Here is a 16,760-nt window from a genome sequence, read left to right as displayed (position 1 = left end):
AGTTTTTATTTACTGAATTTGGGAAAGATGCTTACAACTCTCTCAGGCTTAGCAACCTATGTATTGCATGTTTACTTTAAACCCACAAACATTATTGCTGATGAGAACTGTCTTTTCTCTCCAATTTGACCATAGGAACAGCCTGTTGTACTATTTCACAGCAAAGGATTCCTAGGGCCCACCATCTGGAGTGAACCCTGAGGACTGCTGTTCCTGTGTATGTGTGTGTTAGGGGGTGTGTGTTCATGTATACACAGTGCTGACACGTGACAGAAGGCCAAGGCATGTGTAAGATAGGAGACAGATAAAATCCCAACAAAGGAGTCTGAGACAAATGAGTACTTACACTAAAAGGGAGAGTTTTATACTAAATCTCTAATCATTAATATAGCAATTTGATCAGTAATTTGACAGTAATTCCTACTTTATAAAGCATGCTTAATAGAAGCCAATTAGTAAGAAGCTGAAAATGTGCCTTATTAAGAGATTCATTATAAGTTCCAAGTTTAACACTGTAATTATCATGCTCCACCTCCGAGCGTGCTGTCACTGTGACCTACTTCTGCAGTTACATACCCAGTTATATTTCTCTTGTAGAAATCAAATGCAGTGTAGCTCAGGATTTGGAGCTCAGGTATAATTTTATGTTTTCAATCTACGAAATAGAAATAAACTGAAAAAAGCCAAAATAGATATGTGGCTGTCCCACTGATATTTGAGTCTTTAAAGGAAAAAAAGGTACATGGCAGGTCCTCTTTTCTAGCTTATCAGGAGTGATTTCAGCAAAGGCAGTTAGCTGTTGCTCTTGACATCTAAGTCTGAAGTGTTAACTGCAACCTGCAGATTAGCATTGTCTAGATGATGAATGCCGGGAGGAAGGCCTTCCATAAACCTTTGCCATGCTCCTTCTCCATCCTACCCCAATGTACAAGTTGCCGCCGCCACCCCAACTCTGCGTGTCAAGGATGTTCCCGTGCACGTCTATCCTTCTGTAGAAATCAATGAGGGAAGATGGCTGCCCAAAGTTCAAACTATGATCTTATGAAGATCTCTGAAGTATGACAGTATGTCTCTTAAAAGTGATAAATCTGAAGGAATCTAGGTTGTACATTTAAGGAATCAGAAACTGTTAGCAGAGGACACACTTACATTTCAAAATTTACTGTCCTTCTTAATTCCATAACTCCAGTCACAGACACTTTCTCTAATGTAAGAAAATACCATGTTAATGTGGTCCAAAGCACAGGGATGCATTTTGCTTTCAATGCAGGAAAATGTACACATAAGTTCATGTTTTGTATAGGCAGTATTCATAGGTGGAGATCTAGCTAACTTTTCTAACAAGAACTTCTTCACATAAAAAGGGTTAGCTTTAGATGCCTATAGCCAATTCGTAGTTTTTTTTTTACATATTTTTGAATATTTTCATTTCATCTTATTTGTCCCAGGAATAGCATACATTTTTTTTTCAAGAGTTCACATTGAGGGTCTTATAAGGTACTTAAACTTTTGCAGATTAACATCCTCTTGTGCTACTAGCATCCTTTTGTGGTACTAGCATCCTTGCCTCAGTAATACTAGAAATTACCAGTGTTGCTAATAGTTGTTTTTGATAGTTTTAACATAAAGCAGGTATTTTAGTAGAAATAGCATCCTGTGATAGATTGAAGTGAAAATACCAAATGACTTCTGTGTAATAAAAATGTATGTATAAATAATAATGTATTAAAAAACCGCAGTGACAGTCATTTCTTCTGAATCGGGATGTAGACTATCTGCAAGCTTTGCTTTACCTCTTGCATTCTACCAGTGTGAAACGACATTTTGTTTGTGGAGAACCCGACAATCTATAATAGCTAATTCTTAAACTTAATAGTTGCTTTTACCACTAGGTCTCTCAGAAAACAATGACAGCAAACCCAAAACAAAACAGAAGCCCAACTTCTAAGTTTCGACACGAATAGACACAAGGAATACCACAGCTCATACACCAGTGCGGGTCCCTTTTAGTCCAGCACAGAGGACGGGGCAGGACGGACACAGCAGTTGGGGCGCCGCAAGTTTTGCAGCATGGACTGCAGAACACCCTGTTGTCTCCTTTTAAGCTTCTTACTTGAAGAAGAATCTGAGGAAATAGATCTTCGAGTTTGGCCACTTTGTGTTTTAACTAACTTCTCATGTTCCCTAATTTGTCTTTGTAAATGGTTCTGGATGGCAACTCCCAGGGACTCTGGGTCCAAGGAAGCACCATACACTTCCCAGGTCATGCCCTGGTCATCCCACACCACGTCCCTCACCCGCTTGGACTGTTTCAGCTGCAGCTTGGAGTCTGCACCCAGCTGTTTCTTCTTCTCTCCAGGTGTGAGCCCCACCTGGGCAGCAGCAGCTGTCACATTGAGCTCCTTCAGGAACTCGCTGACCCGGCTGCCCCTGCGCGGGCTGGCCTTGACTGAGCGAGAAGGGGTCCTCTTACCAGAGCCTGGGCTCGAGTCACCTATGCCATCTGATGGCAGGCTCAGGCTTGTGACTGTCTTGGTTTGCCTGTGTTCTTCCAAAGTGTTCTGTTGGCTCTTCTTCCCTGGGGAGGGTGCAGGAATCACTTCTGGTCCCTCACCTTCATTTCCTTGAGATTTAGGATTTAGCAGTAGGGTTTTGGCATCTAGGGTGCTGGTGGCTCCAGGTGCAGGGTCTTTCACAATAAGAGGAGAAGCAGGCTTCTTGTCCTTTGGACCTCTTTTATCAGTGGGGTCCAAGCTCTCCGGGGGGTGCTCTCTGTTGGCACTTCCACGGGAATTGGATGGTTTGCAGCCTGGCTCTGCTTTGTGGTCATTTGTAGTTTTCCCTACAAATTCAGGTTCCCTGGGTCCAGAGTTCCCCAACCCCTGACTTATCTCAGCTTGATTCCCTGGCAGGAGGGAAATCTGGCCAGTGGGGCTAGCTTTCTGGGAGTCAGGATTAGTACCTGCAAGCTGTCTGGAGGTTGCCTCTTTGCTTGTTGAAGGCCGTGGCTCTTCCTCTGTATCCGGGTTTCGACTGGAGGCCACATGGCTCAGTGGGGATCTAAGGCCTTCAGCTGGTTGGTTCGCTGGTTTGCATCCCCCTTTGAAAGCTGCAGGCATGGCAACAGCTGCCTGGATATGCACCTGTGGTACAATGCTGGGGTACTGCCTTGACTCCTGGGGATCTACCATGTTGTTAGAGAGTTCCAACAAGTGGCTCCCACTGCCCTTGCCATAGCAAATGACACTCAGATGCTCTTGACCATTCTGCTTGGGAGCAGGATTTTCTTTTAAGAATTCGGGGAGGATACTGGGGCTGGTAGAGACAGACCTGCTCTCCACACTTGCCACTGCCTGCACCTCAGCATCTTGCCAAGCCCTGCCAGGGACCTCCTTGGCCTCACTTTCAGCTTGGCAGGTCATTGTACTGGCTTCTTTGAACCTTGACACTGGATGCTGTGCTGGGAGCTGTGCCTGCCTTTCTTCTGAAGAACATGTGGCCACTCTGCTGGTAAGGGGGGGTAGTGGAGTCTTTTCCGACCTTTCAGCTGTAGTGTCCAATGCAGTGGCAGAGGGCTGTTTGTTCTCTGAGCATCCCCCTTTTGCTGGAGGTTCACTGGATGCCACTGTGGTGTTACTGATGGCTTTCTGCCCTTCCCCCTCAGATCCATCTGCAGAAGGGGATGAGTGAATCCTCATTGCTGTATCAGGAGTCTGTACAATTCCCTGGCTGGTTTCTGGAGAAGGAAAATCGCAGAGCACTTCATTTTTGCTGCTGCAACAAGTGACCCTGGTAGAACAACTTGACTTTCCAGGTTTCTCACTGTTTGAGTTTGCCTCTGATTTCACCAAGGAATCTTCAGGTACTGGACAGGTGCTAGCATTTGGAGGGTCGCTTTGGATGGCATGGTGAGTGTGCTGGACTGCAGACACTAAAAATGGTGCGGTTATAAGTTCCTTTTCTGCGGTAGCATTTGGACCTGGTGCTGCCAGCTCCTTGCTTCCTTGAAACTGGGAGTCATCTGGAGTTTTCTGTTTGGGAGACACTTGCTCTGCCTTATTGAAGACATCAGGAGATGCCATGTCTTGCTGGCTGGACTCATACACACAAGCTTGCATCAGAGCCTGAGCAGCTGTACTGAGCCTGAGGCCGAGTTCTTCAGGAGCATTGCCAATGCCACTAGCATTCTTATCTGGCTGAGGTGGTTGTGGCGAGACACTCTGTAGCTCCCCTCGAGATCCTTCCTTCTCAGAAGCTGCCACTATTGAAGCTTTAGTCACCCTCAGAGGGTCAGGTACAGTCCCCATGGGACCTTTCTTCAAGAGCACTCCAGTGTCTGTTCCCAGTATGCTTTCTTTCTACTGAGAAGTAGTCGGAGCTCAGGGGGAAGACGTAGGCATGAGTCCTCTGAAGATCTGGCCTGTGGAATGCAGAAAGTAGTACCATTAATACATTTACCTTTTGGGGAAAAGTACAGAACTGCCACTTTTATAAGATCACATAAGCTCATTTTCTACTTGAAACTAGATTGATGGTACAGGCTGGTATTTCCAGACCTCAGAGGACAAATACAGGAGAGTCCCAAGTTCAAGGCCTGCCTGGACTAGAGTACAAGTGGAAGGTTGGCCTGGGCAAGGCAGTGAGACTCTATCTTAAAAGGTAAGATAAAGGTTAGGGGTGTAACTCAGTAGCAGAGCAGCTTCTAGTATGTGCAGATGACATCGGTTCAATTCTCAGGACTGAAAAACAAATAAACATATGGCAACAAAATGGCATGCACAAGAAACGAACAACAACAACTAAATGTCTCCTATCTGTTGATATAAAAATCTACTTGAGGTAGAAAGACTTCAAAAATTATTCTAGCTGTGCTAATATTATTTTAACAGTTTAGTTTCTGCTTACATTCCAGTGCTGTTTATTAAATAAGTCTTTAATATGACTACCTTCCAAAACGATTTCAGAAGTCATAATTGTAATCTGATTGGTCAGAATCATAAAATCCTACAGTGCTACTGGAACTAAGTCTGTGACACACTGAGTAGGCCCCTAGGAGATCAATAATTTTGCAACAAAGTATCCACAAATGGGGCTGGATTTAAGTGGGATTTTAGTCTTTATAAGAGAGGCATTTCAAGTCTGCTAAAAAAAAATCTGATAGAAACAGTGAATAAATTATCTAGAAGGAAAGAAAAGGAGGGTTTGTTTTTAATCATATTTCAGATAAAAAAATCCTAGATATACTTATATAAACTAAAATATTTACGTGTAAGACATAAAGGTCATGTAAAAAGTAAAATCTAGTAACCATCAGTGTTTAGGGGAAGCAATAATATGTGTCTATGATAAAACATAAATTAAGAAAAAACAATAGGCCAGGCAGTGGTGGGACATGCCTTTAATCCCAGCACTTGGGAGGCAGAGGCAGGTGAATTTCTGAGTTCGAGGCCAGCCTGGTCTACAGAGTGAGTTCCAGGACAGCCAGGGCTACACAGAGAAACGCTGTCTCCAAAAAAACAAAACAAAACAAAAAAGAAAAAAGAAAAAACAATAGATAGCTAGGTGAAATTAAAGACTTTTGTGTAACAAAATGTTCCATAAAATATGTTTTAGATTACCAATTTGAGAAGAAAACATTTGCAAAAATTGAAAATCATTTGAAAATTTCTATATTATACCAAAAGCCCTTAACAATTTAAAAGAAACTAAATAATCTGTTGGGAAAGTGGGTAAAAGAATGAGAAAGCAAAGTTAACAGGAAACCAATGAGCTTAAGATATGAAGGGCAAGTTCATTTGTCATCAGAGAATGCACAATGAGATTTGAGTCTACACCAATTGCACTTGCGAAGTCAGATGTGCAGAGAGAATCTTAATGGTTGCAGGCCCAAAGGCACATCACTCTAGTTTTCCGAGGGAAGTAATTTTGTTGTTAAAGCACATCCCTGATCCTATGAAGCAAGCTCTATCAATGGAGCAATAAACGGTAAATGGCATGTTTATTCAAGTGCTATTTGTGGGAGCAAAACCTAGGGAAAAAAAAAGACTACGAGAAGGAGGAGGGAGTATTGGGACATAATCTACCATAAAGAATATATAACAGAACCACGAAAATAAAGGCATAGCAGGGTTTCAGCTTCTCCCTTGGCAAGAATTTTCTCAAATATGGTTAAATTCACAAATTAAGGCGCAGAAAAGTGAATATGTATTTATTCATTTGCAAAAGATAACCAAGCACTTCATATGTATGTACTCATAGGTTTGCAGATGAGTACATAGATTTTAAAGACATTTAGTATGAGACCTGCTAAGTGTTCAATGAAATGGTATTTCAGGGTTGGAGAAAGAGAGGGGAGATGTATGAACTAGTTGGAAAAATGCTGATTTAAAACAAAATGTATCATGTGACTATATACCTATGTAAAGTTTAGGAAGAATAACTAGGCATCACAGCATGTAAATAAAGCAATAGATTATGTTAGTGATGATTATATTTAAATTTATCTTTCTCAGAAGCAGGTGGTTACTATAAGCTAACCATGTAATTTTTCTGGGTTCCCAATTAACTCATTGGGACAACTGAGCATATGATTTCTCTGGGTCTCTCAAGCTGTACCATTTAAGAGCCCTGCTTCTTTACATAGGTTATATAATATAATGACATACACTCTCTTAAATGAGGCTACCGACTGCAGACATGAGAGACAAAGTCTAGTTGGGTCACAAAGTTTTAGATGAAAAACTTTACAATTTTTTTTAACAGTCAAAGGAGGATTTGGGGGTTTTTGTTTTCTTTTCCCTAAATTTTGGTAGGTGTTGAGCTTGATTATATAGACATAGTCAAGTTCACACTGGAAGATTCCCCATCAAATGGCCAGTCAAAATACCATTTGCAGAGAACTTGACCTCTAGTTGTCTATCCTGGCCCACTGTCCTGTAACTCTAAGGATAAATCTAACTTATTTCTCTGACTGATTGTTCATATGAGTGTGTCAAATACTTATCTAACTCCAGTCTGCATACTGACACCATTTCTCTGGGTTCTCTTCTGTTGTTTGTCACTGGAGCACACCACCATGTGCAATACTACAGCTGCTTCTTTCTTCCCATTCTTGCATTTGTGTTTGCTGTGCCTTTTCTCTACTTCTTTACTCCTCCTCACCCTTTGAAAATGTCCTCTTTCCTGCAATCCCCCATTTGAATGTCATTTTCTCCTTGAAGACCTCTAAAGCTTTTGAATCATGGTCTTTATTTTTTTGAAACTGTTCAACGGGAGGTCATCTTTGTCCTTTGAAGTGTAATTTTCACATTCCACTTGGTATAGTTAGTCATGCCTTGTATTAATATCTCATTTCTCCATGGATATTCTGAAGCCTAGGAAGGCAGGAAGGAGAAGATAAATTATTTTTTGTTCTCTGCACAGGATAGAGGGCATGGTCTTGTACATAAAAAAAGTCAGCTGATACTGTTTCCCTATAAAATGGACATTATCAAAGATCTGCCCAATGCCATAGTAATAGGATATTTTCATCCACAAATTGAACTATTAATGAAAACATTAAAAAGTGTTGTTTGGGGAAGTAAAGAAATTATGGTGTCTTAGTTATTAAACTGTGTGTGTCTATAATCCACATTTAAACTATTAAAGTTTGAACATTTGCTATGAAAAGCTGGTAAGTCTCATAAAGCTGAGAGAACAGCCTGTCCTCTGTGCTGTGTCTCTGGATCCAAGAAACGAGTGTGTCAAGTGGAGTTGTTAAATAGGAATGGCTTGAGGTTTATCATCTAAAAGTTAAAATACTTCAATAAAAAGAGTTCACAACATTGTGTTATTTCCATTTCCCACTTGCTGTGCCAGTTTAGTACTAAAATGTGATTCCTCTCATCAGTTTTGTGAATAGAGGTCAAATTATCCATCAACTTAAGACTAAAGAGCAACAGACAAGATTGATCAGCTAACAAATGCTAGCCCCAAGTCACTTAGTAGATAAGCACTCAATGCTGGTCTCAAATAGAACTGCTAATGGAGCCATTTTAGCATCCAAGCTCTGAAATGCTCATTCCCTTCTCCTCCTTTCCTCACCAAATTATAGAAGCCGCAGTTTCTACTACATCAGACCGACAGACATTGAAGTGCAAGTATGTTGTTTTATCGTCACGCTGATCTCTTGGGAGAGTGAGGCAGAAGGTTTTGAGCTTCAGGTTAGCTTAGAATTCAGGGCAATGTCTCAAGAAAGCTGAAGAAAATAGACACATCAATGTCCCTACAAAATACAGCCCCAGGATAGAATTAATTCCTTCCATAGAGCCTATATCTCCCTTCCTCCCTCCTCCTGGCCCTTCTTTTTTCCTCTGCTCCTTCTCTCTTTCTCTCTGCTCTCTCCCTCTCTTCCCAGCATCTTCCTTCACTTTCATCTTTTCCCTTGCTTTTATATTATCTCTTGAATTAAGAAAGATCTGCCCTGTAACTATTTCCTCCTAATAATTAATAGAGTTAATAGAAGCATCCCCTTCAGGAGAGTGGGGGAAGGGAAACTCCTAAGACTTCAGAAACAAAGGAAATTTAGGAGTCTCAGTACTTACAAGGTTCAGGAAGCCTAGAAAGCTACAGGGCCCCTCCTCAGGATGAAAGAAGCAATTGCTAGGGAGAGGAGACTGCAATGGATCTGCAGACACACTGACCAGGGCGGTGCATGGATGCAGACTCATCACCACACTTGGGGTTTCGAGTGACACATGTTCCTCTAAGTCATCCCAGAAGCCTCTCTGGCTCATCACATTGAACATGGATGAAATCTTTTATTTTCTCTGTTGCCTTTGCTATGTGCACAGATGTTTGTCCTTGTATCTCCAGGTGAAGTCACACAAAAGGCAACTCATAAAAATCCAGATTTCCCTTCTGTTTTTTAAAAGATGAATATTATATTTTTACTGAAATATGAGTACATCATTTTTTTCCATCCCTTTCTTCCCTCCAACCCTTCCTGGGTCCTCCTATGTTATACCCCTCCTATAACTTGTCCCAGATCACACTCCTCCTTTCCCTCTCTATAACTCCTCTCATGTCATACTACCCCTTACTCCCTCCGGTCAGATCCAGCTCAAATCCTCCAAGTCCTGTGTCCAATCACATGGTGTCTTCAGCAGTAGAATACAATAACCAGCTAAGGGCACAGGAACAGCCTATTTATTTTGAAACTCTCATGATCTTCAACTTGACCAACAACTTAAATTGAGGTTTCTCAAGCTTGGTCCTAAAGTATTCCTGTTAAATGGTCTATTGTTCATTGAGAGGAACATTGTCTATCCAATTGTAAGCTACACACACACACAACACACACACATGGAGTTATATATAATTTTGGTATGTTTTTGAAAGGTTTTTACAAGCATCCTCTGTCATTTTTCTTTCATTCTTGTTCTGTGTAGCCCTTTTCTCAAAGCCGCCTTCTCCATTATGCCCATTTCCATCTTTATTTTATTTATACTCCCAAATCCCAGTGACCAGGTGGCATGAAGAAGGCATCATCATGGGCACAGACATTCCAAATGACAGGGCCCTTGGTGCCTTCTTGATTTAAGTTTAGGGGAGTCCTCTTGGCTGAGTCTGAGGGTCTTGTTCTAAGTACTGACAGAACAGATATTCCTGCCTAATTACTAGTCTTCTGAGGATAGCCTGACCTTTATCCCATAAAGGATGGACTTGAGACAGCCTCTCTGGATTGAGAAATCAGTTTCATGTGCAGCTCTTTATGTGTGCTCAGGTAAGTAATAGCTTCTCAGGGCCTTAGTTTCAGCACTGATTACAAATGGTATCTTTAGACATGATAAACACCATATGGATGATCTTTCAAAAGCCATAACGATTAAGGATTAAGCTTTAATCTGTGTTTGTGAAAAGAATTGTTCTGTTAAGTGCTAAGAGAATGTGATAGGTGAAAGATGATTGTTTTGGAAGCTATGTTTTGACTCACATCCAAGTCGCACAAGAATGTGTAGCAGCAATTTGTTAATCTGGCCAGGCAGTAGGCTGAAGCAGGGAAGGAGCTCGGTATATATGGATGTAAACTTAGTACCAGGAGACAACACAGTAGAAACATTTTTGTTAAGCTGCCTATGGCTGTTACTGAAGGTAGGTCCAGCTGATAAGATGGCAAAAGCCAGGGACTTTGTCTAAACTACTTTAACTCTGTAAAGTATAGCCAGAAGCTCAAAGTAGCCTGGAGGTTCCCGACAAAAGTTTTGTGAATGAGAGTCTTTGTCATTACAGCAGAAAATTCAGATTTTCATACAAAATCCTGTAGCTTTAGGAATTCTCTCTGAACTGGGCATCGACCATGAATCCCAAGGTCTCTGAAAGCTATTCTGTCTTCAAGTATAATGGAAATTGTACCCATAGCACCTATTCTTCCACTGTCTCCATGGAAAACCATGAAACCCCTGTTCTCAATCTATGGGTCATAACTCCTTTGGGGTCATATATCAGATATCTTGTATATCAGATATTTACATTATGATTCAGGCTAGTAGCAAAATTACAATTATGAAGTAGCAGTGAAATAATTTTATGCTTGAAGTCATCAAAAGATAGGGAACTGTACTAAAGGGTCACAACATTAGGGAGGTTGACGACCACTGCTTTATAGGAAGGAGATTGAGGCTCCGAGGCTGCATATCTATACTTCTTGTTTAACTGAATTTTAATGAATGTTCATGATGGGTTTCCTTTCTGTTGTCTAACTACAGAAAGAAGATAGAAAGCAAACACACACACACACACACACACACACACACACACACACACACACACACCAAAACAAAACAAACAAAGAAAAAACTCCAACAACTCTACACAAGAGAGGAACCCTTTCTTTTGCAAGTGGCTCCCAGCACTGGACAGCAGAGATGCAAATAGCACTAACTACAGTGTCACACTGATTGATGACCTTAGATAAGAGAGGCTTGCTGACTCTCTACACCTCCAGTGTTCATTCTGAAAACAATAGGTTCCCTGAATACACCATGCCCCTCATTTTTCTAACAGACACCCACACGTAATAAGGCAGGCAGCAAAGTACCTCAGCCCTTTGTTACATGTTGATTAGCAGGAAAAGCATGAAGCAGGAGGAGCATAGAAAGTCTGGGTTATAGACCAACCGGATGGCACTGCTAGGCAAGATGAAGCCAGCCTGCCTCAGGCAACTATTATACTTTTGAACACAGCAGAGTGGCTGAGTTCCTGGAATGGTACTTAGCCTGTGCCATGCCTCTTTAATGATACAACCCAGTTTTACAGGGACCTGGGAAAGCACCTCAGCCTTCAGTTCTCTGACAGTTGACTTTAGACTTCAGGTGACTGAGATAGGAGGTGAGGGACTAGCAGTTTCCTGGCACCCACTCTGTAAGGTTTTCTCATCCCTTTCCCTGTTGATCTTTGTGTCTGTCATTAGCACATACAGCTGAGTTCATGCTGCCATGCTTGGCTCTGAGTTTTGGTGATTGCAGCTGAGTTCATGCAGCTATGTCTGGCTCTGTGTACAGGTGATTCTACCCACAAAACACCCACAGTGTTCAGAGTCGAGCATTCTTTCTTCATGAAGACCACAGCCCAGCATTAACAGCTCCGTAGCTGAACACCAGATCTTCCCTCTGTCATGTGGCTGAAGCAGAAGAGAAAAGGGGTGCCTGGCCAAGAGGATGGCCAGCATGGGTGCACTTTACAGTAAAGCTGCTGCTTCAGTAAGAGGCTGTTGAGGAGCAAGGTGCCTCCCTCCCACTGGTTACCTTAGTTACCTTGTTATCACTCTCTAGAAGAATGAGACAATGGCCTTATGTGTCACTGAAATCTGTAGCAAGTGGGACTTGACAAAAACGGAGATGGCAAAGTATAAAGATCTCATCTTCCTCTGTATCAAACACAATTTGAACATAAATCCTAAATGCCTAACAGAATCATTTTACAAAGTACAGCAAAGATTTATTACTTTCTACATTCTAAACATAAGCCATTCTATGTTGGAGCATATCACTGGGACAACCTAAACCCATGTTCCCAGAACATGGTCACTCATTTCACTCAGAATAAACTCTTAACTCATTTTAAAGAGAGAACTATGTTTTCCTTTGGTACTCTGCCCAATGTTGGGACACAAAGGGACACAAAGGTGATTGTCTTTCATGGGATGACTCATTCATCCGGTACTGGTAGGAGTCCTTTGCGACTAGTCATCTTTGATGCTTTGATGCTTCTTCAAATAGCAGTTGTGGGAGTTCTTTCTGGGGACAGCTTTCCCCTTCAGTTTGGTTAGTGGTATGTTGGCTTATTAGGATCTGGTTCTTAGATGGTGTCTAATTTGCTTTAGCACATTCTTATCACAGACTTCATTTAAGAGTTTTCATCAGAGCCCATTACCTTACATTTAACCCTTTTCTTATGCTATTCTTCCAATATCCAACTTTGTTCCCCCTCTCCTCTTCCATGCATCTCTCCTCTTCCATGCACCCATGACCTTTACTTTAGACATATCCTTGTAGATTGCTGTCTGAAAACAGGTGAAGGCAGGTGAAAGAGAAGCCTAGAGCCTGTGATAGGGCTGTGGAAAAAGAAGGTGGGCTGAAAATTTTAGAGAAGAGTGAGCACAGAGAGACAGAAACACAGACGAGGGGAAGAAAAGGAGACAAGGTAGAGGAGACAATGGGAGAGGAAGAGGAGCAAGAACCACACAGTCCTGGAAGCCTTAAGTACTGGGGATTTCTTAGATTGTTAAATAATAAGTGGGGTGTGTTTGGTCCATCTAGGTGTGTAGCTTGTGTTTATATCAATTGAGTTTTGAGTTCATTGTGCGGGCATTTTGTGGGTTGAGAATTTACTAATATAAATCTGATTGATAAATTACAAGCCTCTAGAGTTTTGATTTTACCGGGTTATAGTTTTTTGTGACAGCTAACCACAGGGTCAGATGGCTAGGTATGTGAGCAGGATCCACCACAAGAGAACATCGGGTCGGACAGATGTTTTGGTGGTCCTGGTGGTGGGAAAACTGCGGTTACTAGAAATTAGCTGGTGCTAGCATGATTGCCTTATTTTTTTTAATATTTCATGCAACATATCCTCAATGCATAATCATAAGGATACCAAAGAAAAGATTCATCTTATTTCCAGGGCACAGGATAGAGAGGTCAGAGGTAGCTTGTCAGGATATGTAACAGTTTCAAAAAGAAGCCCAAGAAAATAGATCTTTATCTATTATTTCTCCTGAGGACCGTTCTCTTGCCTAGACAGCCTCATCTTTACAGATCCTCAAAATAGGCCTTCCTAAACACAAGGTGTTCACATGCACAAGTGTGAGATTGTGTGGCCTACCAGGAAAAATTGATACAATTTTTACAATTAAAGCTGCACTCATGTTAAAAGTCCTAGACAGCTGATTACAATATACAACTGCAGGGAGCCTACAGCCAAAATTATCTTAGGCTAGCTTCTGTCAATCCAGAAGTTAAGATCATCATTGTACAGCAACTGGAGTCCACAGCTGAGACTTCATCATTTTGCTGTAGCTCACATACCCCTGTCCTCACCAATGTAAATGCCTCAAATTGTGATGTACTTTTGGTCTATGACTTATCCTCACTCGACTTCTTCCACATTGGAACCCATCATTCAGGGAAGTGTGAATTCATATCCCAGGCCATAGTCACTCCTGTTTAGCTCAGCTTAAAATAACTTCTGTTCATTCTCAGAAAAGAGCTGTGTTCTGCTTCCACACAGATACTTAAGAGTCAAACCTGTTTAATCCTCAGAATAACTCCTGGAAATTGACTGTCTTTCTCTGAGCTCCTCTTTGCAGATGGAGATCTGAGGCAATAATGGCATTTACAGTAAACATTTCATACCAGATTAAAACCCAGACCCCACATATGACTCTCAAGTCCACGCTGTTTGCTACTTTTTCATGGAGTAACTAAACCAGGACAAGTGGTTTAGTGACCAAGGCAAGAAGCATTATCTGAGCAATGACAATAAATTTGTGTGAGAGTTGTGAGAAACACAATCTTAAAATCACATTACCAACTCAAGCAATTGAAGTTGGGACTACAAACTCTACTGCCCTCTTCAATCTCATCTGGATATTCTGAAGGCTATATCTCTTCAGAAAAGATGAAACACCTAGACCCTATAACTAGAAACACACACTTGTGTATACACCTACTTGCAGGTGTTTTTTAGGGGTTCATCCCTATTATAGAGAAGGAAAAAAAACTCTACTAAATATTTTTTATATTTCCTGTAAATCAGATTGACAAAAGGCAACACACATGGGCACATGGATCTAATGTATGCTTTATGTGATGGAGGAGGAAGTTTCCTAACAAAACAAATGAAAAGAGCTGGCAAACTGGCTCAGCGGGTAAAGGTGCTCACCATGAAAGCACTGTGATGACTTGAGTTCAATCCATAGAACCTATCCAGAAACAGAAGGAGAGAACTGACTCCACCATGTATCTCTGACCTCCATACACATGTACATCTATCTACATATACCATATACATCCATACATAACAATAAACAAACATTTAAAAATACAAATAAATGAACACTTGATGACATGACTAAGCCTGAGTGTATTTATGCTAGGCTCACAAATCATGGGAGATACCAGGGTAAAGAGGATCTCTTAACATCAGGACACAGGCATGATAAGGCATCTTCCTGAGATTGTGCCTCGTCCCTCTCTCTCTCTTATGACAAGGATCATAACCTGCTAGAATAAGGGGGGTGTTTTGTATGGAAGATATCATGACCTGTTTCAGGGAAAGGTGCAGACAGTACTTCTATCACTTTCCATATCCTTCAGCTTAGGAAAAAAGGGCCAGTGTACCATTCTGCACTGCAACGTCTCTGTCCTCTACTGAAAGTCTTTCCACCATGGCATACAGATCTTCTCAGAGGTATGAGGAAAATGTCAATAAATAGAATTTACCTGCCTTAAAGAGTATGGCAGAGCTTAAGTAAAATATTAAAGCAAGTACAATTTAGTGTTGCACTTAGAAGCAATAGTGGGTTATTATTGTTATTTTAAAGTCATTATTTACTCATTTGGTCAAAACTCACCTATGAAGAAAAGAGGGTATGTATCTTATAGGGCTCAACATTTAAATATGTTTAATGCATGTTTTCTCAAGGTCTCATTTGAAGATGGTCATTTGGAAGAAGTGTTCTGTTCACCTGAAATCAGCACATCAGTAAGCCCTCTCCTTTTAGATCAGCAAGACATGGAGATTTTTGAGCCTTTTATCAGCAAAATCAAAAACTGATGTTAGTAACCCTGAGCTATCTACCTGTGTATTCCCTTGTGGCTAAATATAAATGCTGCATTTTAAAATTCTCAAAGGAGGATGTTTGTTTTTAATTTGAACTCTTGAGAATAAGCATTTGAAACATTTATGGTTTCTGCTTTTGCCTTGTGTAATCAAGCTGACTCTTAGCATTTTCTTGCTTTGCCAGACAGATACTCATGGTTGGTGGTTTTCTTTTTCCTTTTGCAACTCAGCTTTGAAGTACTTCAATTGTAAGCTTATTTTAATTGCAAAGATCATGCATGAGGGAATCTCAGGGCTAAGCAGTAGTTAAATAACAAGCTAATGGAAGTCAACCCAGCAGTCTGTATTTGCATTTTTTGCATTTGCATTTTAAAATCCCAAGTTAGACGTGATCAAAGCTGCTCCTCATCCTGATTTTCTGCAGGATATATTTAGCAGCAGTGAAGCACCACTCAACCTTCTGCACAACATTCTTGCCCTTGCTTCTTCTCCCTTCCTGACCTTGCTGGTCCTGACGTTACCCCTGGCTCCCCCATCACCAATCTCCAACTATCCATGTCTCCATTTAAATGAAGCCTCACCTCAACCTACTTTCTTTTTGGCAAAGTCATCTTCTAAGAGTGGAGGTGAGGACCATAATGGAAACAAGCTTAAGAATGATTTCTGACTTTAGCTCTGGTTAAGCAACTTCTGGTTCCCATGATCATGGATGAATAAGAAAGTGTCTGAGGACAACACTGGAGGTGATGGAAAGAGATGTGCAAAGAAGCAGTGCAGTTGGGGAGTCCAGGGGCTCTCTGAGTCCCAGCAACCCCAGAAGAGACAAATTACTGGCAAATGATCCTGGCCTTCCAGATCTTTCTGTGGCTGTGCCTTCTTTTTGCTCTGTGCGTCTGAAAGAATCTAGGATGTCCTGTTCTTGAGAAAGAATATGGGATGTTCTGTTCTTGAGAATGGGTAGGTTTCTTTACTTGGAGTTTGGCTTGTGAGTTTAGATGAGAGTTAAATAGATTTCTTTTAAAAGGGGTGGGGGAGAAGGAAGAGAGGGAAGGAGAGAAGGGGAAGAGAAAAGGGGAGGAGAGAAGATTAGAGGGAGGGAGTCTGCACACTAACATAGGCAATCTCGCTTTCCTGCTGGTAAAACACTGCTAGGCCTCAGAAATGCAAACATGTTTTGCTTTTGTCTTTTAAGGATATTTAATCCATTTAAAGAGACAAAACTGCTTCAATCACAGGATATAAGTGAATATAACAGTACATGATTAGGTAAGTGATTTAGTGTTGTGCAATAGAGCATATTTTATAGATGTTCAGGTCAGCTGAATACCATTTCAAATTCAAGTGATGACTCTTGTCACCACCATAATGAAAGTTAAGAAAAAACAAGTCTAAACAAAAAGGGACAGTTCAACTTAGGAGAACAGAGGAGTAAGTGGAAA

At 41.2% G+C, this 16,760-nt stretch overlaps 1 protein-coding gene across 1 annotated transcript in view; it reads right to left on the bottom strand.

Annotated features, from left to right (window-relative positions):
• Positions 1 to 222: 222 nt before the first annotated feature.
• The window catches only part of Gprin3 (GPRIN family member 3), a 77,710-nt gene continuing 61,172 nt past the window's right edge, over positions 223 to 16,760 (bottom strand). The window contains exon 2 of the mRNA XM_028789408.1: positions 223 to 4,420. Within this exon, the coding sequence (XP_028645241.1) occupies positions 2,007 to 4,307 (2,301 nt within the window). The 5' untranslated portion in view covers positions 4,308 to 4,420 and the 3' untranslated portion in view covers positions 223 to 2,006. The remainder of the gene's footprint in view (positions 4,421 to 16,760) is intronic.

Source organism: Grammomys surdaster, unplaced genomic scaffold, assembly GCF_004785775.1.
Source record: "Grammomys surdaster isolate TR1022 unplaced genomic scaffold, NIH_TR_1.0 125832, whole genome shotgun sequence".
NCBI classification, from domain to species: Eukaryota; Metazoa; Chordata; class Mammalia; order Rodentia; family Muridae; genus Grammomys; species Grammomys surdaster.
The sequence above is the reverse complement of the archived record's forward strand: the minus strand, read 5'-3'. Positions and strand labels throughout refer to the sequence as shown.